This window comes from Notamacropus eugenii, chromosome 3 (genome assembly GCF_028372415.1).
Source record: "Notamacropus eugenii isolate mMacEug1 chromosome 3, mMacEug1.pri_v2, whole genome shotgun sequence".
In the NCBI taxonomy this organism is placed as follows: Eukaryota; Metazoa; Chordata; class Mammalia; order Diprotodontia; family Macropodidae; genus Notamacropus; species Notamacropus eugenii.
Window position 1 is genome coordinate 31,242,733 of NC_092874.1, and position 27,726 is coordinate 31,270,458.

General features: G+C 38.9%; 1 protein-coding gene across 3 annotated transcripts in view; it reads right to left on the bottom strand.

Annotated features, from left to right (window-relative positions):
- The window catches only part of UBE2E2 (ubiquitin conjugating enzyme E2 E2), a 409,163-nt gene that overhangs the window by 360,906 nt on the left and 20,531 nt on the right, over positions 1-27,726 (bottom strand). For 2 of the 3 annotated variants that reach the window (XM_072651190.1, XM_072651192.1), the window contains exon 3: positions 24,527-24,577. The exons of the other annotated variant lie outside the window; for it this stretch is intronic. In XM_072651190.1, the coding sequence (XP_072507291.1) occupies positions 24,527-24,577 (51 nt within the window). The remainder of the gene's footprint in view (positions 1-24,526; positions 24,578-27,726) is intronic. 3 annotated transcript variants of the gene reach the window in all.

Consider the following 27,726-nt stretch of genomic DNA (forward strand, 5'->3'; position numbering starts at 1 on the left):
TTCTCCCAAAGTCTTTCTTCCTAGAGCTGTGGACGGCGCTTGTGCCAGCAACCAGTCAGATGTTAGAGGTTTTTCTTATCACTTTCCTTTGTTGCAAAGGGAGGGTCTGCTGGAATTGGGGGATAACAAGTAACGGAAAAAGCAGGAATCACTTTTGAAATGCACACGAATACAAGAGGGAACACTGCTGTAAACTGTCCCAATCATTCTAGCCTTGTGCAAAAATTACAAGTACTAATATGGATTTGACTCTTATTTCTACAACAAAAAAGGGTTATTTACTCTCTCAGTTAAAATTTCTATGCCTACTATGACCAACCCATTTACCACAGTATTTTTAAAAGTCCAACTTAAAAAACCTTGTTATCTTGTTAGAATGACATCTTTCTATATCTAAAGTCATGCTTAACTAATATGGCAACAAGAGGCCTGGTCACCAGAAATATCAGCCTCTGATTGTATTACAGAGATGCCCAGAAAAATGAATGACTCCCGAGGCTGAAGTTATGAATAACCCCTGTAGCAGCAACATTTTCAAATACAAGGAAGCAAAGTCTCAAGGTGGGCAACAAGGGAACAAAACTGCTGCATACCTACTGAATTAAAATTTTGAAGAGAGGAAGACCAACTTCGTAAAATCTGAATTATGAAAGGCCTAAGGCAAGTTGTGGATGGCAAATTTCTGACCAACAAACTCCACTGAGAGAACTTGGCAGCTACCATCCACTCCTGCAGTACAGACATCTCAAGCAATCTTAGGGGAGCAACTCAAATAATTGTGCCTCTGTTACAGACTCTGTCACCTTTCACTGCCACAAAGCATCAAACTGGACCATTCTTAACATTAAAAAGCCACATGCAAGAGAGAGGATGCGTCACATGGGAGGCCAGATCTCGGTCGGACAGAGCAAGGCTGAAATCATACATCTGACATCTACTGGCTGTGAAATCAGGGGGAATAAGCCCCTGCACCAGCTCCCTGAGACCTCGAGCACCAAAGCCCAAATCATCTGCCCTTCCCAGTCAGACGCCACACTATCTTTCCAGGCTCATTATGAACGACTCCCCTGCTGGCCTCCGACCCAAACTGAAGTTCTTACTGTTCCTCAGGCACCATCATCCACCTTCTGTCTTCAGTTCTTTGCATGAGTTGTCTCTCTTGCCCAGAATGCCCTGCTTTCTGCCTTCTACTCCTTGGACTTGCCAGTCTCCTTCACAGCTCAGTTCAGACGCCACATACAATACAAGGCCTTCCCAAGCCCAAAAGTGTGGGTGGTTCCCCCCTCCTCATTACCGAGTAGTCATCTGGTAGAGAAGCAGTATGGTGTAGTGGAAAGGGAACTGATCTTGGAGACAGTAAGACATGGGTTCAAGGCCTACCCTGACACACACTTGCAAGCTCATTTAACTCTCAATTCAGTGACACAGACAACTCTAAGACTATAAACTGCAAAGAAGGGGACAGTTGGAATCAGTGGCAGACTCAGAGCTCTATCTACCAGAAGCTACAAGGTCAGGCCCAATCCCTGTGTTCTGGGTAGGTCTTTAATAAATGCTACTAAGCAAGTAAGAATTTTTCAGGTCCCCAGGAAAGTCTAATGCCTCAGCTGCAGATAGGCGGCTGATGTGAAGTGGTGACACTGAAGTCTATAAGCACCTGTTAAGCACTTATTGGGTCCAGTGGATAGAGCATTGGGCCTAGAGTCAGGAAGACTCATCTTCCTGAGTTCAAATTCGGCCTTAGATATTTACTAGCTGTGTGACCCTGGACAAGTCACTTAACCCTGTTGCTTTAGTTTTCTTGTCTGTAAAATGAGCTGGAGAAGGAAGAGGCAAACTGTTCCAGTACCCTGCTAAGAAAACCCCAAGTGGGGTCACGAAGAGTCAGAACAACTGAAAAATGCCTATACAGCAACAACAAAGGACCTATTATGTGCTAAATACTATTTTTAATGGTTGAGGTAAAGAGAAAAGTAAAAAACAGTCTCTGCCCAATAGTCTAATTGGGGAAGGGAGGTGGAGGCAACTTACCAAAAACTATGCACAAACAAGATAAACGCAGGATATTTTGGAGATGACCTCAAAGAAGGCACTGAGACTACAGAGAACTAGAAAGAGCTTCTTATAAAAGGGGAAGGAGTTTTCACACCGGGAGGTCCCCAAGGTGATGAAATTCCAGGCCCAGAACCCTTCCCCACAAAATACTGCAAAAGAAAGAGGTAGGATTCATAGATGTATAGAGTGAGTGTGCTGAAGCTGCCAGCTGTGCCCCATGAAGGCCTGTGTGTTGAGCCCTGGGTTATTCCTTCTACACTCACTTGTTCTTAATGTTTCCATTCAGTGACAACTGTCTTCTGAGGTAAAACCAACTGTGAAGATGACCCAAAAATTCAGACATTCTTAATGGCTTGTCTACCTCAGTTAGAGATCATCTTCATACACTGAAATGGTGGCAATCAGAGAGGGCTGGGCGAAAAGGCCGCTTTGCTTCCTGTCCCCAAGACAATTAACCTTGATGGCAGGCTGCAAAGTGCCTTTCTGCACTGGCAGGAGAATAAAACATCCATGCGAAGGTTTGACTGAAAGCAAGAAAGCCGCTGAGTCTGTGATCTGCACATCCCAGAGGGAGACGAAGCAGACTGGGGGCACACTACAAATTCACATCCACAGCCCCACTGACACACTCGCTGTTTATCCCAGAACAAGGAAGAGGATGGTGTGAGACCTCCCCTGAGAAGTCAAGTATGCAAGCATAGGTCAGCATTCCAATCTGCCTGTATCCTGTGTGAAATGATTGTCACCGACATGATCCAAGAGACCACACAAATATCAAAATGATGAAGGTAAACACAGACTAAAAAAAAAAAATGCAGGTGCAGAACAGGACAAGGCAGCATCTTTATTAACTTAAGTGGAGATGGAGCAGGGTTATGGGAGGTAAGACAGGGAAGGAGTCTGCAACTACAAAATTTCACCTGGAAGAATTAAGAAGGTAAAGGAAAGATTGCGTGTAGTGAAGACATGCAAACCACCTACTGCTTTTGCTCTGCCCATCAGAGGAAGTGGAGATGCAGTTAGCTTACCGCTTCAAAAGGCTGCAAAGACACAAGGGAATTTCTCAGGACCAGAAGATTCAGAGTTAGAAAGGAACTCAGAAATGATTAAGTCAGTCCTACCCTTTCATTCTACAGAGAAAGCCATTGAGGCTCAAAGGAAATCTAAGGCAAAGTGACAAGATAGTGAGCTGGCACTGCATCCAGAGGCAGAGACCTGGAGCTTGGAAGCCCGGAAGCCCAGAATTCAAATCTGGCCTCAGACACTTACAAGCCTTGTGACCCTGGGCAAGTCTTTTAATCTACCTCAGCCTGTTTCTACATCTATAAAATGCAGCAAGTAAGGATCAAGTGAGATAATATATGTAAAGCAGTTTTCAAATTTAAAAGAACTATCTAAATACTTTTAGATGTTGTTGTCATAGAGAAGATCTAAATCCAGGTCCCTTTAACTCCAAATCTAGGGCTCATGCCACTACACATTCGCTGCCTTGTTCTGATACTGTAGTAGTGGTGATTTCCTTATGTTTCTTCACATGAACACAGTGCTCTTCTCTTTTCATGATGTGCAGGAACCAGGAAGGAAAACCAAGAGCTCTCTCACAATTTACCACTTTTAAACCTGCAGTGACAAGTTAACATGAAACTGTTTACGACCATCTCTGACATGACACTTCATTCTATAATATGTGTGATGTGTGTCAAAGGGTTTCTCTGGGCCTCCTGCTTCCAATAGGACATTCAGAGGAATAACATGTGGCAGCCAGAGAACTCCGCACTAAGAAGACTGCACTTGATGGTCAGGCCAATCTAATGAACCCCAAAGTTAAATCAATTACTTCACCTTCCACAGGTAGTCTTTTTTGTCTCAGACGTTTCAAGACGGGTGGGATCTCAAAGGTCTTCTAATCCCAATTCCTCATTTTACAGATGAGAAAACTGGCACTGGAAAGCATAAGGGAGGCCACACATGGACACATGGGACTTGACCTCAGGTTTTCTGACTCCAAACCCATCTCTCTTTTCCTCTGGAATTGCTGCCTTCTCTTAGCTACTTTGTCAAGGGGAGATGATCCAATCGTGTTCTGTTTAGTAAATGTCTAATGGTTCTCAGGGTAGTATAATTTTTTTAAATTTACTTAATTTTTAATTTATAGAATAAAACAAGAATTTCCACAACACAATACAATTTTAAAAAAGATTGCACATGAAACTGCAAGTCTATTGTGTATAAATTGTTATTTCTTTTAAATATATAATAAAGTTATCATGTAAATTTCTTCCCTCATTTTCTCCTGCCTCTCCCCACCGTAGAGATAACTACCATTACACACAAATACATACATATGTGTATGTACATATATATATATATGTGTGTGTGTGTGTGTGTGTATATATATATACACACACAATCATTCTTTACATACTTCTATTTATCAGTTCTTTCTCGGGATGCAGAAAGCATCTTTCTTCATATGTCCTTTGTAACTATCTGCGTATTTATCCTCAAAGTCGTTCCTAAGACAATATTGCTGTGACTGTATACAATATTCTCTCAGTTCTGCTCATTTTATGCTTCACTGTTTCATGCAAGTCTTTCCATGCTTTCCTAAGATCTTGGAGCTCATCATTTCCTATAGCACAGTGGTATTCCATCACAATCATATACCACAACTTGTTCAGCTATTCCCCAACTGATCGGCATTCCCATCAAGGTAGTATCCACAGTGTTTGTGAAATTCTAAATTTTAGTGGAAATTACTGTTATTCTTAATATTGGTCTGACTAGTGAAATTAAATAGCTAAGCAATACTAGGATCTAATAGTTTCAGACCAAACTTGTGATGTAATTGTATAGAAGGCACTGGTGAGGAAAATTTGCTCTGCCAATGCAGAATGGCCTTTGCAAGGAAGAGTCTTAGAGAGTTGGAGTTTCTAGGGGGTCTGAGCAGTTCAGTAAATTACTTCGGGTCACACATAGCCAGAGGATTCAAGTCCAGGCCTATCCAGATAGAACGTGGGCATTTCCACTATTATCCAGGCTTATTTAACACAGGACTGGTCAGAGTTCCCATCATTAAATGCAAGATGACTTTTCCAGCTTGCTAGCTTCGTCAACAAGATTGTGCATAGATTCATCCTAATTCCTAGTTTTGAGTTCAGAAGCACATCACTGACCAGAAGTGGTACCTGGCCCATGCAATAAGCTTAAGGGATCGCTCTGTGTGATAAGCAGTTACCTCCTCTCTCATGTTAGATTTACAATAGGAGGAGTCAAGACGGCCAAGGCACACGTTACGTTATCATCAGTTGTGGCCTTGCTGCAGACACCGTGAGCCCTACAAGTTAATAATGGCTCATAAATAGTGTGTCTGTGCAGGGCAGACAAGAAACTGCATTTAACGATCAGGATCCCTCCCTGCTCCCCATCCCACTCCTAAGCAAAACAACTGATGGCCAGCATTACATTAAAGTTAATCAGCAAAAACCTGAGCCAAGCACTAATATTTAAGGTATGCATTATATATACACATACAAACTGCCATGATCAGGACTTGCTAGCCATGGTTTCTATTACGTTGGCTGTTCGCCAAGGAACATACAAGTGTTTCAAAAAACACGCACTCACGCGAGCTCCTGCTAATCCACTGCACAGCTTTACAACAAAAAATAAATTAAGGCACCATTAAACTAAAGAATTAAAACTGTGTAAACAAGGGAAATAAAAAATGAGCAGAACAAATGAAAACAAAGATATTTCAAGCAGATATCTTAATTGTAAAGAAGAACATTCGGCACGTGTTATGATATGATTCCAAGCTGCAGTCAATTAAATATCCCAAAAGCTGCAAGTGTACAACCACAGCATAGATATATTTTTATTAAACACCAGCGCATGAAAGCAAAAGCAAACCTGACGGCTATTTCATTCCTGTAACGATGTAAAGCCCAAACTATTACCACTTAATAAACCCATTGTCCTGCAATGTCTTCTTATAAAATGTTACCAAATGATACACATTAAAATATCCACTTCCCATTTTCTGTATCTTGTCTGCCTAATCACTCAGGCATTAAACAAATGGAGAATGTCATTTTAGAATGATCACAATCAATGGTATTATTAATGTCACCTCTGAAAATACTGTAACTTTTACAACTTTTTATATTAGGTTTTTTTCTAAGTATTAAGCCTTTTGTACTGTGTAAAGGAATTTATAGGGGTTCAAGGGTAATTCATAAAAACTCCAGTTCAATGTACATTTAAAGACTCAAGCAAACACTCGCAGCCACGTCTGCATTTTAGCACAAGAGAGAACAGATCTTGCCTCAAAAGAGAAGTCTAAGACTCAGAGTCCTAGTAACAAAGACTCTTCGCAACGTTTTTATTATATCATTTTTGACAGCTTGTTTTTACATCACTTAGGTTTTCCCCAATATTCCTCCTCCTCTTCTCTTCGGAGGGACAGCCCCTTTAGCAAAAAAAAAAAAAAATTTAAAGAAAAAAGGAAGAGAAAAAATAGCCAAACTGATGATTTCATCAAAGAAAGCTGACAAGGATCCATTTGGCGGAGTCCTGAGCTCGGCCAAGGAGTATCTCCTCTTTGGTGTCAAACATTCTTTGCAGTTTTGCAAAAGTCATTTTCAATTATTTTATGGTTGCTGCTCTTTCCATTTACATTGTTCTAATTACTGTGCTGTTTTCTTGGCCCTGCTTATTTCACTCTCCATCAGCTCCTCTAAGTCTACGCATCTCTGTATATATATATTATATTCATCTATCAAAGATTTCTAATGTTTTCCTTGCCAATGCCTTTTTCCTCCATAAAAGAATAACTTACAAGGCTATTTGCATATGTGCTCCAACAACTGTATGAAGACATGCAGAACAGACTAACAAAAATGGTCCCAATATCATTAAGATTAAGAAAATTCCAATCGGTATCACATTAAGAGAATGCCATCAGCCTGAACCAATGAAGTATGTAGACACCTATTTATGGTTCTGGTAATCTGAGCACTAAGCTTCTTTCAACTGAGTCTACTGGACATATCTAAAATGTACAATGCTTTTTCAGAACTACAAAAATAAGACAGCAGGGCTTTAAATAGGCCGTGAAATTGCAACAATCATGTAACTTTTAAATAACCCTGGCAATTTCAAGTCTTCAAAGTAGGGAGAACAAGTCGGGCTAATCAGAAGACAACTCTTCTGCCCCAAATCCAGTCTTCACATCCCTCTATCTCCAATTCTACCCCAACTGTTCTACTGAAGCTAATCAAGACATGGGAGATGCTGCAAGAGAGGACAAGCACAGGAACACAGGAAGAAGGAAGCCTTGAAATCAAGAAAGCTCACTTTGTGTACAGTTCAATGGAAGGAATAAGGGGAGAAGAAAAAGGATGGAAATGGTGGCTCTCCTAGTCTGTTATCACCAACTTGACCTCTGTGAAAAAAAGAGAAGACTCTCAAAGTAGGAGGGAAGAAAGGGGAACTCAGAGGAGAATCACGCTGGCTTTGAAACAGGAATAAAAAGTGAAAAGCTATTGGTCAAATGTCAGTTACAATGAAATTTTCTTTTGAAAAAATTAGCTCTATTGCCTTTTCCAAAGGCATCCATACTCACTTTTAGATTTATAGACTTTTTAAGCCAGAAGAGGCCTTAGAGATATTTGTGAAATTCAACACTTGAAGAAAGCAGGAAAATGTGTAAATTTTGACCCAGAAATGCCAGTACCAAGTCTATATACCAAAGAGATCAAAGAAAGAGGAAAAGGTCTTACATATACAAAAATATTTATAGATTTTTTTGGGGGGGAATAAGACTTGGAAATTTATAAAGTGCACATCAGTTGAGAAATAGCTAAATAAATTGTGGTATATAAAGGCAATCAAAAATTATTATGCTATAAGAAATGATGAAAGGAACGGTTTCAAAAAAGCTGCGAAGAATTGAATGAATTGAAGGAAGGTGACGAGCAGAATCAGGTGAACAAAGTATTAGTAACAACACTGAAAAATAAACAATTTTGAAAGACTCAAGGACTCTAATCAACACAATGATTAGCCATGATGTCAAAGAACCAGCGATAAAGACTACCCACCACCTGATAGAGGGGATGGACACGAGGTGCAGAATAAGACATACATTTCTGGACATGACCAATACAGAATTTGTTGTTTGTAAGAAGAGTTTTGTTTTTCTGTCTTTTTTCCCCCAGTGAAGTAGAGAGGTAGGAGGAAGAAAAAAAAATGTGTAATAGCTGAAAAAAATTTAATTTTAAAAAGGGAAGGAAATGTAGAATAATTTTTAAATGTTTTCCACCAAAAACAGTTAAAATAAGAAAGCCTGGACCCATGAAGGGCATCGTTCTTCAAATGTGTCAAATAAACAAATGGCATTGCACAGCCATAACATTTTAAAATGTTTATTCTGTCCAAATGTCATTAGCACTATCTATTGACAAGAGAAATGCCATCTTCTCTAATTTTATTGGACAAAAAGTATGCACATCCTCCCTTACGTTTACCCATCCTACAAAGCTCTCCTTACATAAATTCTTCCCTGACCATGGTCCAGATTAATGAGAATAATATATTTGTGAAGGGGATGCATTATTCAGATTTGTCCTCCTATTTCCATTGGATTGGAAACAACTGCCCCATTTCACAAAATTCTAACTTTGAATACTGTAGATCTGAATGCATGGATTCATTATACAGATCCTAAGAGGTCAGGTTCTTAGCCTTTTGGGGATCATGATTCTCCTTCCCCATCCCCCAGAATAATGTTTTAGATGTACAAAACAAGATACAAAGAATTCTCAAGGAAGTCAGTTATACTGAAATAGTCATAAAAACATTTTTTAAAAACAAATAAATGCAAGGACCTCTGATTAAAAGCCCTTGGATGCGGAATCCCCTTAGAGAAAAGTTCTTCTGACAATTTAGATCTGCAAATGACCTGAAGCCTATGATTGTGTAGACCACTGAAAGCTTAAAGTCATTTTGCTGCGGGAACCTCCAGCACATAGCAAAGGAACAATTGTGAGGCCAGGTCTTCTTGAGGTAAAAGTTAGCTCTTTACCCACCACAGTAAGCTACCACCCCTTTCCCTCTTCTCTCTCCGAAGGAGCTGGGAAACTTGTGAAGATGCAAAGAGTGGGTCTTATTTTTTTTTTCCATATACCATCTGAGTTCTCAATACATATGGGCAAATTGATTAAAATACTCTGCTGCACATGAATATTAAACAAGTTCATTACTTCTGTTGGCATTAAAGGATAATAAAGGCTATATACAGCATACAAATTTTAACCTATATACAGGAAAACGCTACAGTTGCATACCCTAGACAAACAGAAGAAAGACCAATCTATCAATCAACATCTGTGAAGCACCTCCTATGTGTGATAAGCACTGGAAAAAGACCTTATATTTTCTTTTGGAAGGGCTTATACCAACCTTTGTTAAAGATTCAAACCCAATATGAGCTAATGTCCAAAACATGGAATTGACTAATGCATAGAGTGCCTAGGAGTCTATAGTTCTATTGTGAAGGAAAATCACTTCTTAGATTAAGACCCTGTGCCATTTGGGAAGCTACCAACCCAAGTGGGTTCTGTCTCCATTTAAGCCAACTTTATCCATTAAATGAAAAAAAATGCTATTGAAACCCCAGCTGCACTCTGTGAGCTATTCATAACCTTCTGTGATCTCTACTCAGACAGAACCCCAGAACATGCTGGAATGAGAATGGGGCCAGACCCTGAAGAGCTGAGGTCACTGGATACTGGCATGGATGTTTTGACTAAGAGTTTCTCTCTCACCATTTCAAAGTCTAAGAAAGACAAAGATGGCAAATGTGCACAAAGTTCAGCCCAAATTTCACAACCTATACCAAGAATACCCAACTGGTTAGATGATTACAAAGTTTAACCTCAGAAGTAGAGTCTAACTGACATTTCTGAAGGTTGCTAGAAATCCAGGCCATCAACCCCATTCCCAGGATTTCAGAGATAACTTTCCTGCTCCCTAAGGAACTCTTCTTAAATTTTTTTTAAAACTTATTTTTTTAATGTTCCACAATCACCACCAAAAAACTTAGATTTTTACCCGCCCCCGCCCTCCCTGCCCAAGACGCCATACAATTCCATATAGGATCTACATATACTTTCTTATTGAATATGTTTTCACTATAGTCATGTTGCACAGACAAACTAAAATAAATGGAAGAAATCATATAACAAATCAAAACATAATACACACACATATACAAACATGATCTGCTACATTCTGCAAATGAATTCTATAGTTCCTTCTTTGAGTGTGGAAGGCATTTTGCCTTAGAAAACCATTGGGAATTTTTTTTTTTTAAGTTCTTGCATTATTATGAAGTTCCAAGTCTACCAGAAAAAACTCTTTAACATTGTGGTCGTTGCTGTGCACAAAGTTCTCCTGATTCTGCTCCTTTCACTCAGCATTAGATCATGTAAGTCCTTCAAAGAGTGCTGCTATAAATACTTTTGTACATGTGGTACCCTTTCCCATTTTTATGATCTCTTGGGGATACAGTCCTAGCAGCGATATTGCTGGGTCAAACGATATGCACATTTTTGTAGTTCTTTGGGAACAGTTCCAAACCGCTCTCCAGAATGGTTGGATGAGCTCATAGCTCCACCAACAATGAATTAGTGTTCCAACTCTCCCATATCCTCTCCAACATTGATCATTTTCCTGTTCTATCATGTTTGCCAATCTTATAGGTATGATGTGGTACCTCAGAGTTGTTTTGAGTTGCATCTCTCTAATCAAAAACGATTTTGAGCATTTTTTCATATGATTATAGATATCTTTAATTTCTTCCTCTGAAAACTGACTATTCATATCCTTTGACCATTTATCAATTGGGGAATGACTTGTATTGTTGTACATTTGACTGAGTTCTCTACATATTCCAGAAATGAGGCCTTTATCCCCGAGATTAGCTGTAAAAATTCTTTCCCAATTTACTACATCCCTCCGAATTTTAGTTGCATTGGGTTTGGTTGTGCAAAAACTTTTCAGTGCAATGTAATCAAAGTTATCCATCTTGCATTTCATAATACATTCTATCTCTTCTTTAGTAAAAAAATTCTTCCCTTCTCCATAAATCTGATAAATACACTTTTCTTGCTCCTTCAGTTTGTCCATGATATCAATCTTTATACCTAGACCATGTACTCATTTGGACTTTATTCTTGTGTAGGTTGTCAGGCATGGGTCTATGCCTAGTTTCTGCCACACTGTTATCCAGTTTTCCCAGCAATTTTTGTCGAACAGTGAGTTCTTATCCCAGAAGCTGGGGTCCTTGGGTTTATCAAACAGGAGGTTGCTATATTCCTTGCCTACTGTGTCTTCCACTATTCCACAAGTCTATTCCACTTGTCTACCCTTCTGCTTCTTAGCCAGTACCAAGTGGTTTTAATAATTGCTGATTGTACTAATTTATGGTACAATTTGAGATCTGGTAGCGCTAGGCCACCTTCCCTAGCATTTCTTTTAATTAGTGCCTTTGATATTCTGGACCTTTTGTTCCTCCAGATGAATTTTGATATTATTTTATCCAGCTCCAGAAAATAATTATCTGATAGTTTAATTGGTATGGCACTAAATAAGTAAACTAATTTAGGTAGAATTGTCATTTTTATTATATTAGCTCAGCCTACCCATGAGCAACTGATGTTTTTCCACTTAACTTAAATCTGACTTTATTTATGTAAAAAGTGTCTTGTAATTGTGTTCGTATAATCCCCGGGTTTGTTTTGGCAGGCAAACTCCCAAGCATTTTATAGTGTCTACCCTAGCTTTAAATGGGATTTCTCTTTCTATCTCTTGCTGTTGGACTTTGTTGCTAATATATAGGAATGCAGAATATTTGTGTGAGTTTATTTTGTAACCTGCAACTTTGCCAAAGTTGTTTATTATTTCAAGTAGTTTTTTACTTGAATCTCTGGGATTCTCTAAGTATATCATCATATCATCTGCAAAGAGTGATAACTTAGTTTCTTCTTTGCCTATTCTTATTCCTTCAATTTCTTTATCTTGTCTAATTGCTACAGCTAACATTTCTAGTACCATATTGAATAATAGGGGTGATAATGGACATCCTTGTTTCACCCTTGATCTTATTGAAAATGCATCTAGCTTATCCCCCTTGCATATAAAGCTTGCTGAAGACTCTTCTTAAATATTAAAGATGAACTCACTTGGCTACAGGCCAAGGCAGAACTGCGTTAGACCCAATTCTGCTGTGTACCAAAATATGCAGTTTACAGAGTTCTAGCACATCAATAAAGTACCTATTTTTCAGAATACTTATTATGTGAACTCAGTAAATTTCTGAACAAAAAGGCAAGGGTTAGATGGCACATTTACTACCATCTCCCCCACCATTTAAAAAGGTGGGGGTGGGAGATGTGAATATTCAAACTTTGTTCCCCAGGTCCTTTGACTCACTTTTTCCTAAAGTCCATTCTAGTTACTTCAATTCAACAAATACTTCAATTCAACAAATTGAATTAAGCACCCACTGTGTGCTAAACACTCAGGGCAAAAGGACAAAAATGAAATTAGATTCAGCTTTTAAGGAGTTTAGATTTTATATAGTAGGGGCAGGAGAATGAGGTCAGGGAGTTGATTCAACAAGGACACAGATAACGCATGTGTGGTAGTTTGACGAGCTGGTAAACTCTAACAACATGGGGAAGGGCAGGGGGATTAGGGAAGGGCTCCATAGGGGAATTCTGAAATGCTTCACACATCTCTCACACCAAATAATAGTAGTGATAAAGCAGATTTCTCTGGAGCTTTAAGGTTTTGAGGGTTGTAGAAGTATTATTATTCCCATTTCACAGATGAGGAAACTGAGATACAGGGTGAAATGAGGTGCTCATGAGCACAAAGTTAGTGGGCCTCAGAGCTGGGTGACTCTGAGACCAAGGGATCTTCTCTGTCTGCCCATCTGTCTCCATTTAGAAAAGACTGCTTAGTAGAGCACGCACTGTTGAGGTAGGGAGGTGGGCACTGGGGGCTGGGATCAGGTCGCCTGCCCTCAGCAGCTCAGGAGATGACTGACATAATCACTCCAGAAGAATGTACAAGATCTTCAACATAAGTCTTATCTTAGGAGGTGTGATCGTAATTATGTAGTAATATGTCATCTGTTTTCCATGTTTTATATCATGAGCAATGAATGTTTCTGCAATGCAATCAATTTGAACTATATAAATTTTGAATTCTTCTGTCCTTTTCATTTCTCAGCACATGGGATGTTTGTAGAAGAAAAAAAATTACACATCCATGAAATGGAATGAGACCAAAGTAGAAAACACAAACCTTCCATAGACAAACCAGAGCTTTGTTTTCCTCATTCATTATTACTACCTAGAGGACATAAAATAAGAGTTTTCCTGGGGACTCAGAATCAGAAGAGACTTGAGGTGAAATCTCACTTCTTGTACGTGTGTTCATAGTAGCTGGCTTATCAAGAAAGGAATCACAGATGCATAGATTTAGAGAAGTCAAACAACTTGCCCAAGAGCAAATTAAAAGCAGAGCAAGTTTCAAATGTCCATTTTAAATGAATGTTCAAAAAGTCTTCATTAATCACCAAATAACAATTACCCACTAGAGCCTCAGCTTTCTCATCGGTAAAATGGGAATTATAAGTGTAGTACAAACCCCCAGGCTGCTCTGTGGCTAATTAAAGTAGTTGTTGTAGTAGTAGTGGTAGTAGTGGTAGGAGTAGGAGTAGGAGTAGTGGTGGTGGTAATAGTAGTAGTAGTGGTAGTGGTAGCAGTAGTGGTAGTGGTGGTAGCAGTGGTAGTGGTAGTAGTGGTAGTAGTAGTAGCAGTGGTAGTAGTAGTGGCAGCAGTGGTAGTAGTGGTAGTGGTAGCAGTGGTAGTGGTAGTAGTAGTGGTGGTAGTAGTAGTGATAGTGGTGGTAGTGGTGGTAGTGGTGGTAGCAGTAGTGGCAGCAGCAGTAGTGGTAGCAGCAGTAGTGGTAGTAGTAGAAGCAGCAGTAGTAACAGTAGTAGTAGTAGTACCAGTAGTAGCAGCAGAAGCAGTAATAAGTGAATATATGTAAAGTGCCAGATAAACAGTACCTCATTTGATCCTCACAACAACCTGAGACAGAGAGAGGTCCAATGACTTGCCCAGGGATACACAGCTAGTTTGAGGTCAAATCTAAACTCCTGTCTTCCAGATTCGAGGTCCAGGCCTCTACTGACTTGGTTACCAAGCTGAATGATATAACAATGTATGCAAGATGATTCACAATATTTAGAGCACTAGATGAGCATCAACCATTCCCTGAAAAATATACTAACCCTGTAAACTCACACCACTTCCTTCGATGACAAACAAATGCCAAGTATACGGAAAACCCACTGTCTTGATATTTCATAAAAGCAAACTAACTTGTATGTTTAATCATACTGTGGCAAATAAACATTCCAAGGGGCTTCATTGACCAACAAATGGTGTTTCTCTTATTTAAATGTATGATCAGAAGTTTCACTGATCAGGCCCAAGTCACTCTTCTGAAGCCAGATATCCCAGTGTCTATCCCCTCCACCCCCACCTCCCTCATAATGAGGAGATCAAGGGTAAAACAAAAAAGAATCTCCCTGAGACTGAGGTCTCCGTCAGGCTGAGTGCTGATTACTAGGAAGTGACCCCAGAAGACCTAGATTAGGTCTTCATCTACCCTAACTGACTATCCTCAGCTCTTGACCATAGGGGCAGCTTGGCAAAGGACATGCTTAATACAACTTGGGTGGTTGATTGATTGCTACCCTCCACCTTATCCTACAAATACAGTCATTAATAAGCTCCTCCACCTTTATCCAAAAGCTTTTAAGGAAAAAAGATGTGTTACTGATGTGGCCTGGAGGAAAAAAAATTCAAATACCGTCTTAGATCCTCCTCCTAGAAAAGGGAACCAGTAGGCATCTGCCTGAAGCAACTTTCTGGGGCTCCCTGCTCCCACCTCTATCTGATTCATTATTATCGTTCCTTCTAATTTGTCTGAGAGTCCAGATCTTGATTCTCTGCCTTCTTTCGATTTTTAAGCCTTTATTAAACATCTCCCATATACCCTATGTTGTACAAAGACAAAAATGAAACAGTTCCTTCCCTCAAGGAACTGAACAGCTTTCTCTTTCCTTTTAATGTGCTGATGAAAAAATGATGGTAGGATAAGGGGGAAATACATACAGTGGTTTAAGTAAGTTTATGTAAAATCCCATAAACCAGAAGGCTTTGCTCCCATGAGCTAAAATATATGATTAAGCAGACCGTGTGTAATTTTTTTTACCATATCTAATAACTGATTTTACTGTATATCACACAACTATCATAATCTCAGCAAGTAGAAATTACTCAAGTTCAATAAATTTCATTTCAACAACATCTGGATCTCTGATTCAGTAATTTATTGCTTTTGGTTTTTAAGCTAAAGTTGAGAACTTCTAAGAAAATGGGAACATAGACATTTTACTTTACTCAGAAGATTATCAGATTCCAAATGTGAATTATTAAGGATCAACACCTTCCCCCCAAAAAAAATCCATCTTAGCTCAAGTTTACTTTTATCTCCTGAGGTTGTATTAGTTAAGTGCAAAGACTATCTCCATTAACGAGGTGGGTGATTGGACAAATCATTTCAACTCTCTGGGCCTCAGTTTCCTCACCTGTAAAATGAGGGGTTGGAGTTGGTCCAGTTCTCATGTTATATGATTTTCTCTTAAAGCAGTGACCTTCAGGATTTCGTAAATATTCCTAAGAAAGTTTTAGAGGCTCTTATTATTTCTTCCCTAAACCTTTTCCCCTCAAAGTACCACCTAATTAACAGAGTTTTTCAAATGAGTATAGTTGATTAGCATCACTCAGCAGTTAAGTTTCATAAAGTCACTGAGAACACTGGATTAGCCAATACTAAATCACTGCTCCTAAGATAAATACAGGGTTAGGTTCCCATGGGCCTCTGGTCACAACACTGACTGCAGTACCTTCTGGAGAGGTGTTCTGTCCAGACCAGTGAATTTCCTCTTCCTTTTTCTGGATGTACCAAATGGCTGATTCATTAACATTGGACTCCCAGCCAAGACCACAATAACTCATGTCTGCAGGAAGCTTATCTAACGCACAGTATTTTTTCTGTAAGGCATATCACAGCGTTCTTGCACTTAGAATACTACACAACTATGGTTAAGAGCCATTTTAAACAGTGAAATCACCAACCAAAAGCTCCAAAATGCCAAAAAAAAGTGTCACTAAATACCCCCAAAAAAGGACACTTATTTACCACATCAGAGTTGAAACGAGAAGGCAGAGCATCTCCTTGTCTGCCCTCAGCTGGCAATGTACATCTCAGACAATGCACATTTTTTTGCCCATCTGCTCCTGTTCATAAATGACCATGAAAACAATTCGAGTTCTGATTTGGGGATTTCAAATAAATTTTAGCAAACAGGTGAATCTGCAAATACGGGATCCAGGAATGATGAGGACTGACTGACTGTATTTGGAGTACAAAGTTGATTCAGATAAAAGGAAGCTAAAGTAGGAGATGCACAAACTGGGCCTTTCTTCTGGAAGGGAAGAGAGGGAGAGAGGATGGAGGGAAAGGTGGGAGAAGAGAGAAGGAAGAAAGGGAGGGAATGCAGCAAGGAGAAAGAAAAAGGGAGAGATGGAGAAGGAAGAGGGGAAAGAGGGAGAGAAGGAGAGAAAGAGAAAAAGGATGAGGGAGAGGGGAGAAAGGAGAGAGGAGGAGGGAGGGAGAGAGATAGTTTGGAGAATCCAGTCGCTAGAAGGCTGGCCCCTCAGGTGATGAATTTTCTTGAGCACAACCACTGGTGAAACCTTGTGGGGAAGGCCACAATGGGCACCAACTGAGGGAGCACTCACATCATTAAAATCAGGACTTCAGAATCAACTGACCAACAAGCATTCATGAAGCACCTACCATGTACCAAGGCCTTGAGGGACTGAAACACAGGTGCAGTCAGGACAACAAAGAAATTCTTGAGGTGTTTTAAGAACAGGTTCCTGTCTTCTTGAAAGATAAAACAGTTGAAGAAATTAAAAGATTAAGTATGAGAAAGTAATCTGACACTTTGTATCCAAAGTACTTGGGGGTAATAAATCTGAAATAATAACCAGTTATAAAACTGGGCCAGCTAACATAAGTGATAAAATATTCTGTTGATGCTATTATAAAATATAATCCCAGCATGATCATTTAATTTATATGTTTTTCAGACACATTCTCTGCTCTACTCTTAAAGTAGCAAAGGAAAAAAGAAGGGATAAAATGCCAAGACCCCAAGAGTAACAGGCACTAAATCCTTTTTATCACTTAGCATTCTTTTATTATAAAATAAATATTTTCAAATCTAGGGTGAAAAGGAGATCTTGTAAAATCCCATCCATTTTATATAGAAATAAGAAGATAAAGAATGATTCTAAGATGTTATGTCAAAACTAACCAACTCTTCCAAGCATGCATTTTTTTTTTTCAGGGAAAAATTGACAGTGATGAACAATAAATGTATGAGTGCTTTAGTCACTGGAAATAACACTCAGCTATCTCAGGGGTGTAGTCCCAGCAGTTATATCCATAAGCTCAATACACATCAGTCTATCCAGGCAAAAAAGAAAGACCAACGTAAAAGCCAGAAATAACCTCCCTACCTCCAACTCTCCCAAATAACCACAAAAACAATACAATTCCTTTAGTGAAATTATTTAAAGTGAGGGAGAAGGGAGAAGATGTAAATGGGAAAACAAATCTCTGATATTGAAATTTTTAATATCTGAAGGAACATAATTCAAGACATTACAACTTATCTCTTCCATCCTCACCCACTCACTCTCTCTCTCTTTCTCTCTCTCCCTCTCTGTCTATTTATCTATCTACCTATATTTTGGAGTCACTTAACCTGCAGGTATTATTCCAAGCATTTTCCTGCTGTTACATACCAATGAAAAATTATGAATATTTGGCATCAAAAGATTGATTTGACTGACAAATGACATATAATACAAATCTTCACTTGTCTTTCACACACATATGATAGGCACACAGTAGGCCATTCATAAACATCTATTTCCTACACTGGAAAAGGATGATGACAAAAGGTTCTCTCTGGAGATACGTTATAGTTTCCCCCTCCATAAGGGAGTCCCCCATCTTCCCCTCACGCCAGCTCCAGATGTCATTAAAGTATATGGGGAAGAGCCCAGTGAAAGCTTCAGACACAAGGCTAGGCCTCTTCTCATTGGCCCAGCTCCAAAGAGGAGCTGCTGGGTGGTGAGACATTGTGTTCTCCATGTAAAGCTTTTGAAAGCATCTTCCTTGAATGACTGGCTGTCATCAGAGAAGAGACCACTTCTCCATTAGGGCTTCAGAAGACAAACTGAAAGTATTTAATGCACTTTCAGGGCCATTTCAAAGGTCTTGTTACATAACCCTTTGTCTTGATGGAGGCTACAAAACCACCAAGCCCTGCAGCTGGAGTGAAAAATCTAGAGGAGCCAAGGAAAAAATATTCCTCAATTACCCTGTTGTTAGTGAAGAAGAGAGATCTGGGAGTAATTCAAAACCTTGATTAAGAACTGTACATAAAGAGAGATTAGCTGGTAGTATCATACAGCTTCTCATAACTTTTCATCCATTCTCTGGCAGTCAATGGAAACAAAGTCAGCACTCAATTGTCCATAAATAGATGAATTTTAAGGTTTACAAAGTGCTTTAAAAATATTATCTCACTTTATCCTCACAACAACCCTCAGAGATAGCTGCTAATATTTTCCTCATTTTACAGATGAGGAAACGGAGGCAGAAAATGAAGATAAAGATCACCCTTTCATGGAAGGTCAGAGGTTAGCTTTTAAAGGTCTTATTTCTCCTAAGTGAAGAACAAGCAGGAGAGGGAAGTCGAGGGTGTTTTTCACCATGATGCCAACACTTCAATGAGGAGGAAAAATTTAGGAGAAAAAGCACACAGCTAGTACTTAAAAACCTGAGTTCAAATTCCATCTCTGCCATTTATCCCCTGTGTGACCTGGGCCTAGACTCAGATAGCACTGCATCTTTGATCCCATCTTGGGCTCTTGTAACCCATCTTGTATATAACCCAGCAACAATCATTTTCGGAAATCCTCTCTTCACAAAAGGAGTCCTGGATCACACTCCAAAACCTGTCCTTTTGAGTTCATTCTATACTTTCAAGAATATGAGTTCTTAAAAGGAGACCTCTTGAGTAGCTGTAAAAGAGGATCCTGGAAACAGTATAATACATTCCTCCTTCCTCGTGGCAAAACCACAGAGGATTCTAGGGCAAAATGTGATGCACCTCACGGGATGCAGTCAGTCATTGTATTGGATGTTTGAGTTTAATTTTGTTTTTTCTTTGTTTCAATGTATAGATTATTTCCAGAAATTACTGATATGAAAAGAAAAGGCATCAGTAAAGCTTTTTTTTTAAGAGTTCTCATTCATTCATCACAGACAAAGCTAATCCCAATTCTGAGAGTTACAGTCATATAGTGGTGTTAGAACTCAGCACACCTTGAAACAAAGGATGACAATCTGGTTTATTTCTATATTAACTCAGAGGAGATGTTTTGGCCACCACTAGTCACATTCTTCAATTAGCACAAAAGAAATACACTATGCAGAGGAAAATATGACAACCAAAGAGAATATGAATAAAGAAGGTTCTTCTGTTTCTAGAAAATTCTAAGTCTGTCAAATTTCATTATAAGCAGAATAATTACGCTTAGAAGCCCTGTAATTCTGTAAACTAAGTCCCTTATCTGGATTGTCGAGAATTTTAGATCAGAAGAACAAACCTCTGATAGTCTAAATAACATTTAAGATTCACCTAGTACAAAAAGTACAATTAATTTACTGTCTATCTCATGGAACCAGAAATCTGAAAAGATGAAATTCTGAAGATATTTTAGTTTAAATATCTTTAAGGCAACATTCATTTTACTGACTGTTAAAAAAGAGTCTCTGGATGTCTGACTTCACTGGATGTGAAGAATTCCAGGTGTGAAAACTCCTTCCCTAGGTGCAGACAGGGGATTACTACCTACAGTCTAAAAGGGCTGCCTGGGGCTCTGGGAGTCTAAGTGACAGCTCAGGATTGTGGAGTCATTATTTGTCTATAGCCAGACTTCTGGTCCCCAAGGCCAGCCCTCTCCTTCCTAAGCCACACTGTCCCTCAATTATTAAAATAATCTTTTTCAGACTATTTAAAATTGATCAGGAGTAAATCACGAAGACTAACATTTCAACAATAATTTCAAATGTCTGCGACTGGTACAGTACAGACAGACTTTTCTTTCAAAGCTCAGTGGCACAGGAATAGAGTGACATTAGCTGGGTGACAACCAGTAAGTGACTTGGAACCTGTCTTCAGTTTCCTTATCTGCAATGCCGGGAGGCATCTGCCTCGTAGGGGCGTGGTGAGGATCCAAAAAGTCATATTGGTAAAGCACTTTGCAAAGCACACAATACTGCACAAATACTACTTATTCTTTTTATCCATTTGGAGCCACATTGAGCCCGAGGGCCCAGAGAAGAAACGCTGCTTGCCTCAGTTGATTAGTGAAGACTCCAAAAGATACAAGCACATGGTGATCACCCAAATGCCAGCCCCTTCTTGAAAGATATAACTGTCACTACCTGCTGGGAGCCTTGGAGTCAGGCTTCCAGGGCAGTGCAGCTCCCAGAGCAGCTCTGCTGGGAGCTGGCGGGGTGACCCCCTCTCTCTAGGAGCTTCATTGTCTTACCTTCCTCCACTGTAGTACCCACCTCTGAGTGCTAGACAGAGACAGAAGTGAGGTAGATGTCAGCTTCACAGGGAAGCTCTCTTGGATTCCCTGCCCTGGTCCAAACTCCCAAGTGTTAAAAATGCATTGTCTTCCTTCTCAGATTTCCTGTGAGGCAACGCAGAGGGTGAAGAGAGTAGAAGGACCCGAGCCAAAGCTTTACTCTACCAGGATGACCTTGGGCAAGTCACTGCAGTCTAGGCCTCAGGCTCCTCATCTATAAGATGGGGATTCTTAGGGTCTCTGATCCGGGCTTTCCTAGGGATCTCCTTCGTACCTATCACCTTCTCCGTGGAATTCTATGCTTATCTCTTCCCTCCTAGAATGTAAACTCGTGGGGTAAGAGAAAATGGCATTCTTTATCTTGACATACCCAGGGCCTAGTAAATAACTTGCATGTTGCAAGTCATTTAATACAAGCTAAGTGAAGTAAATTGCCAAGAATAAATAAAGGCCAAAATTAGAGGTGGTCTTGCCTCCAATCCAATAGAGAGCAAGCGTCATTGAGTTCTATTATGGCTGCTTGCGATGTTGGATGGGGGAGAGCATGGAGTTCACTATTCCCCACTAGCATTCTTTCCACCCCCCTCCAAAGCTCCCTCCTTTTTCCCACTCTGACCCATCGAGGTACTCTTTGACATTCTAAACAGAGAGCCAGCACAGAACATGGCTCTTGGGGGTCTCAGGAAACCGGGAACCTGGATGTGACTTGGCAGTGAGTGTGGACAGTTTTTCTCATGGTTTATAACTAAGTAAAGAACTAAACTGCTTATGAGGCAGCTTGTCCACCAAGTTCCTACAGCAGCACCATATCTGGACAAATACGGTCAAACAAAGGTGTCCTTTAAGCCTTCGTTCCAAAGACACTCCCCATGTTTTCATCAATACAGACATGCACATTTACAACAAATGGCAGTCAGATCTTTAACTCCCAGTTACCCAAAGACTACAATCATCTAATGAACAACTAAGGTGCAAATGGATATTCAGGACTGGAGGCACACGGAGGAATCAAAATCCATCACTTCCATACCAGCCACAAGGACAAGAGGGGATCCTGCATTGGCCAGTTGGAGGCACCACATGAATGGCGGAATAACACTGACCTCTCTATGACCTAGACCAGACAAATATTTTGGGACAACCCTGAAGAACCAGCCAAACTGAGAGCAGGACAAAAAGAGCTTCTCATGGGAACTGGCCAGTTCTCAAAACACTTAATGAATTTCCTTGACAAATCTCTTGAATAGGCAAGTTAGTGTACGTTTAAACAAACTGTCTGGGTAGCTATTAGATATATACTGTTTACTTAAAAATAAAATCTTATGTGGATTTTCCTTATTTTATAAAGAACTTACAACATTAAACTGCTAAGGGTATTAGTGTTCTGGGCAGGGCAGCGTCCTCAACATGAAGTCAGGAAGACCTAAGTCAAATTTCTGCCTCAGCAGAGTACTAGCTGTGTGACCCTGGGCAAATCACTGAGCTTCCCTTTCCTCATCTGTAAAATGAGAATAATACAGTAAAAACACCTACTGTCCCAGAGTTGTTGTGAGGATCAAATGAAACGATGCTTGCATAAACACTGTGAAAACCTTAAAACGCTATATAAACATAAGCTATTAATTAAAATAACAACAAAGTCATCAACCTCTCACACCAGCTAAAATCAACTTCAAAAGAGTAATAGTTTTCACATCTACATTCATTGAGATTTGATGCAGTTTTTAAGCTGCTTTCTGCTTTGAATGTGATAAATTTTTCCTTTAATAAGGGGAACTATTTTAGTATGAGTGAAGGACAACTCATATTTTTTGCCTCAGTATCCTGAAATTTAATGCCATCTGTAACATTGACTGCAAAAAGCTCAACTGCTTTAATAAAGTCACCCACCATCGTTTAAACAATGTCCAGTCATGATATCAATGGGTTATGATCAGGCCAAGGGTAGTCAGTATGCCTGAACCCCATTTCCCAATTATTTAGCTGAAGCAAACCACTCCAACACACTTGATCAGCTTTGCTAAGAGAGTTTCTGATGTACAACAAATGTTCCTCGTGATCTCTGGCATGAATCCTTCAGCAAAGAATGGCAAGTATACAGTTGACAAATTTCCCATTTCAGTTGTTAAAAGGAAGTTTTTATAAAGCCTTTTAATGATCAGTTGAGATATGATTTAAAAAAAAAAAAACAACAAAACCAGCGTATGCCTTGCAGTCAAAGGGAAAGGATTCAGAAAGCTAAAACAAACAAAAACTCTTGTGAGAACTATAGGTTTCAGATTTAGTTCAAACAATTCCAGTTGTGAATTTTTCCCCAACAGGGTGGTGTTTTATACTTATCAATCTGCTAATCATCATCAGTCACTGGTGCCTAAAGTAAAGCTCTTTGTAATAGCCTTAATGAGAACCAGCTGTAAGTAGAGTAGAAAGGAGTAGATAGATATTAAACCATCTTATCTAGTAAAGAAGCATTTACCCTAATTGGCTGAAATACTCTTTGCGCACTATTTTGCAAGGCCTCTGCTATCTGCAGGGCTCTCTTCTCTAAGCACCTGCATTACACCCAAAAGATCTCCTACCAAGGCCTCATCAGAACCATTTCCTTATGGGCAGGCTTTTGTCAACTGACCAAACTGCAAGGATAGTTATCTGTGAACATCTCTCTTTTATTAATAGCTGCTGACTTTGCTTTTGCAGTGATTCATTGAGAATATGAAAAGCGATACATATAAAGTCATACCAAAGAATCAACTCCAATGGCATGCCATTTCAGAGATTTCCTTTTATTTAGTCTGACCTTTCCTCATGAAAGGCACCAAGGGACCATCTCAAACCATCAGAACTCAATGCTAGCATAGTTCCAACACTGACCTTATATCAAAATAGAAATAAATGTCCTGAGATAGACATCTTCAAAATACCAAGCCAAGCCAAGACAGAAGGTTCTATCTCCCCCCCCCCGACTTGCCTCATTTCTCTGTGTATCTCTATGTCATTCATCATTTCAAAGTTAGCACATTTTAGTCCATATAAGTAAATGCTTATCTAAAAATCAAGTGCATATGGTCACAGATCATTTTAGATCAAACCTCTTTCACCTCCTAGAACCATTCATATGAAGTTAGAACCAATAGGTACAAAACAAATTACATAAGATAAAACACCAAAAAGTTTTACCATATTTCCTTGTTCAACACCAAATTTCCCAATTGATTAATTAATGATCAAACATAAAATATTTAGCCACTGTTACCAAATCAATATTTTTTCATGATAGAAAAGAAATTGCTTAGAGCCTTATCACTCTCAGCACTAAAAGACAATTCAAACTGTCATCTTACAATTCTATTATCTTATCCTTATTACCTTGCCCTATTTTTAGCAACATCTATCAACACAACCATCCTTGCAGAATATTCCACCTCTTCAAAGAAAACAATGGTTCCTGCAATTTTTTTGCATCAAAATGATGTTCTCTAATTAATTAGGTAGAGACAAACAACAACAGACTGAACTCCTGATCACTCCAAATACATCTGCATCATAAGCTCCAAAATTAATAAAAATCCACTTCAACTTACCTACAGTTTGGAGGAGGATCCAATGTAATTTCTGCAAGTTCTTTCTGAATTCTTTAAAAAACAACAAAGAAACTGGTATTAAGGCAAGTACTTCTCTTCACTAACATCTATCAAATTAAAGAAATTTTTCATTCATATTAACAGTTTTAAGCTTGAGTCTTCTGTATTTAAAGTCAGTTCCCTTCTCCCCTCACCAACCCTCTATCTTTGGTCTTCAAAGTACTTCAATTCAATTCAATTCCACACCAGCCAGGTATCACTGTGTGAAGAAATGCTAGGGATACCAGACATACCGTGCAGTATCATGTAGTACATGATTTTTATTTATGTGGAAATGTCTGAAAACTCATTTTCCCTTTATTATTTATTATTATATTCTTATCAACTTTACAGAAGTCATTCTGTAGCAAACACAAAGCAGTGAAATTCCAGTCATGTATCTACAATACGCCTCCAGGTTAGGCCACCAAGCAATTTAGCTTTGACATGAGTCTTAGTCAAGACATTTGACTAAGAGCACACAGCCAATCCATGAATGGAACAGGCTCAACCAAATGCTTTAAACTGGATCTTCCTTTTGTATAATTTGGAAGTCACAAAACATTCAGATTTCCATTTGAATGGTTTCACATAGATGGTGCTGACAAACCTGATCAAAATCAGAACCAAATAACTCTGATTAGACCCACTGACCCCAGGAGCATGCCCTAAGAGTATCTCTGATTCTTTCCAATATCTGAAAGTGCTGTGAACTATACATTTCTTCTGAGAAATCCTTACCAATTCCCATTACATATGGAGTGGGAAGAGGATACAGCAAAGTGAACTAAGTGAACTAACCTTGCATGTCTGTATGAAGTTTATCACAGTTTCTTTCTGTGTATGCGTCTGTCCATCTAATGATTGTTCTATTACTTATATATCATCTATCTACAAACATTTATATAAATAATATATAATAATGTATATTATATATAATGCATATCTATATACATTTTTATTTATATATATTTATAAATGTATCTATATACATTTACAAATATAAAATCACCTCCTATAAAGTGGTTTTTGAAGGAAGTGAAACTGATGCACGCCAGTTTCCTTGCTTATACCTCACCCTGTTTAAATAACATGCTGACTCATGTGGCAGTTAGATGCTGAGGTTTGGTTTTCCTTTTAATCACTATTTCTCCCCTTGTTACCCAGGATGATATGAAATGACTGTATGTACATATGGCAAGCATTACTGTGATGAGGGATATCAAAACAAAATTCTGAAAGTAAAGGAAAAACATCTCAGCAAGCCGAGTCACTGCTTCTATGTCCTCTGAAAAGAATATATGATAGAAAGGAACCAAATAAGTATTGTCATTTTTTAAAAAAAGAAGAATTTTACCTGAAAAGGTAAAATTCATCTTGTTCATTCCTTTTCAGATATGCTAGTTTGAAATACATTCTTACCAGTGCCTTTTCCAACCCCAGTCACCTTGCCCTCTGGCTCAAGAAGAAAAACAAAAAAAACCCCAAAAAACCCACAAAGCATTCAAATCACTGCTCATATATTTAACTTTGGGGAAAGTGTTTTACTCTGAGTCTCATTTCTTCATCTGTAAAATGGAATTGGGTGTACTACCTCTTCTCTAGGATTTCTTCTATCCATAAACACTACAATTCTGATACTTTGAAATGCAGAAACAAGTCATTGCCTCCACTTGAAGAAGAAAAAGGGATGTGTGCATATGTATACATATATATGTGAATATATATGCACACAAACACACACACGTATATGTTGCTGTTTGTGCTTTTTCTTTTATATTTTAGAGATGGTCTTGATAGTGAAAAGATCACTTTCCTCAAGGCAGTCATGTCTTTTTTCTACCCTCTAAATGCTGGTGCAAAATTCTTCATTTCATTACTATTTTTTTAAGTCCTTTTGGGAGGTAAAAGATAAGGTAATGTTGGGGCTATCACTACTTTCACCCTCCAAGCAAAATTACTCTATAAAAGGCTAAATCTTGAAGATGCCCTAATTGTAAAATACTTCCATTTTGGTAACACACTTCCTTTTCCTCATGTTGGGGTACGACCACAGGCAGAGCAAAAACTGAAAAGGCCTTGGGGATGTTCCTCAGACCAGAATGGCACAGGACACTGGGCTCAATTTATGACAGTTGGGAATCCCTAGGGGCCAGGATCAAACCTCAGAACCCACAGGATTTTCCTGCCTATTTCAAGACATGGCCAAATAGTACAAAAACATCAGGAAGCATACTGGAGAGATTTTCTTATGTTTTACTATAATTAACTCATAAATTCCTGAAGGGATTTTTAACTTTGTTTCCACTATTTATTCCCCCACGATGAGCCACCAAGACAAAAAAGTGGATATAGTTTGGGAAAACAATGGCTCACAGCCATGAAGCACAGTGGGATATTATAGGAAAAAAATTACTTCTTCTCAAGTCATAAGACTAGGGTTAGAATCTCAGTTCTACAAGTTAATACCTGAAAGAAGATTCTCATCTCTAAACTAGATGATTTCTAAAGTTCCTCTCTGTTCTAAATCAATGATGTGATTTTGGGGGAAGAGGTGAGAGATCTAGACCTGTGATTTCATTAATGTGGGGAACTCCCAGTATGGAAATCTCTTTCATCAATGAAAAGTCAGTACTTGACTTGTAACTTATAGTCTGAGTGAGGATTCTCAATCTTGTTTGTATCATGTCTCTTTTGGGCAAATCGTTGAAGTCTACAGATTCTTCAGAATAGATTTTCTTTCTTACTTTTTTTTCTTAATTCATTAGAGACTGGTGAAAAATAAAGATGTGACTTTTTTCCATCCAAATTCCCAAGCACCTCAAGCCTATTCACAGATCTGTCTACGGAGAGTCATGTGAAGCAACAGGAGGTTAAGTGATTTGCACATGTCAGAGGCAGAGCTTGGACTCAGATCTTCTGACTTCAAGGTTTGCCTTCTGTCTTCTATACCTCATTTGGATGTAAATGCCACATAGAATTATGATCTTTAGGCAGACCTAATATCTCAATGAGAAAACATCTAAGATTCCAAAGAAAATTTCTAAAACCTAAATCATTCTTTTACACCCAAGCAAAACCCACTGAATTCCAGGGAAAAAAAACATTAACGTTTGAAATTTTTTTCAAAAAGCTCATTCCTCAAATCCCTAATGAAAAGA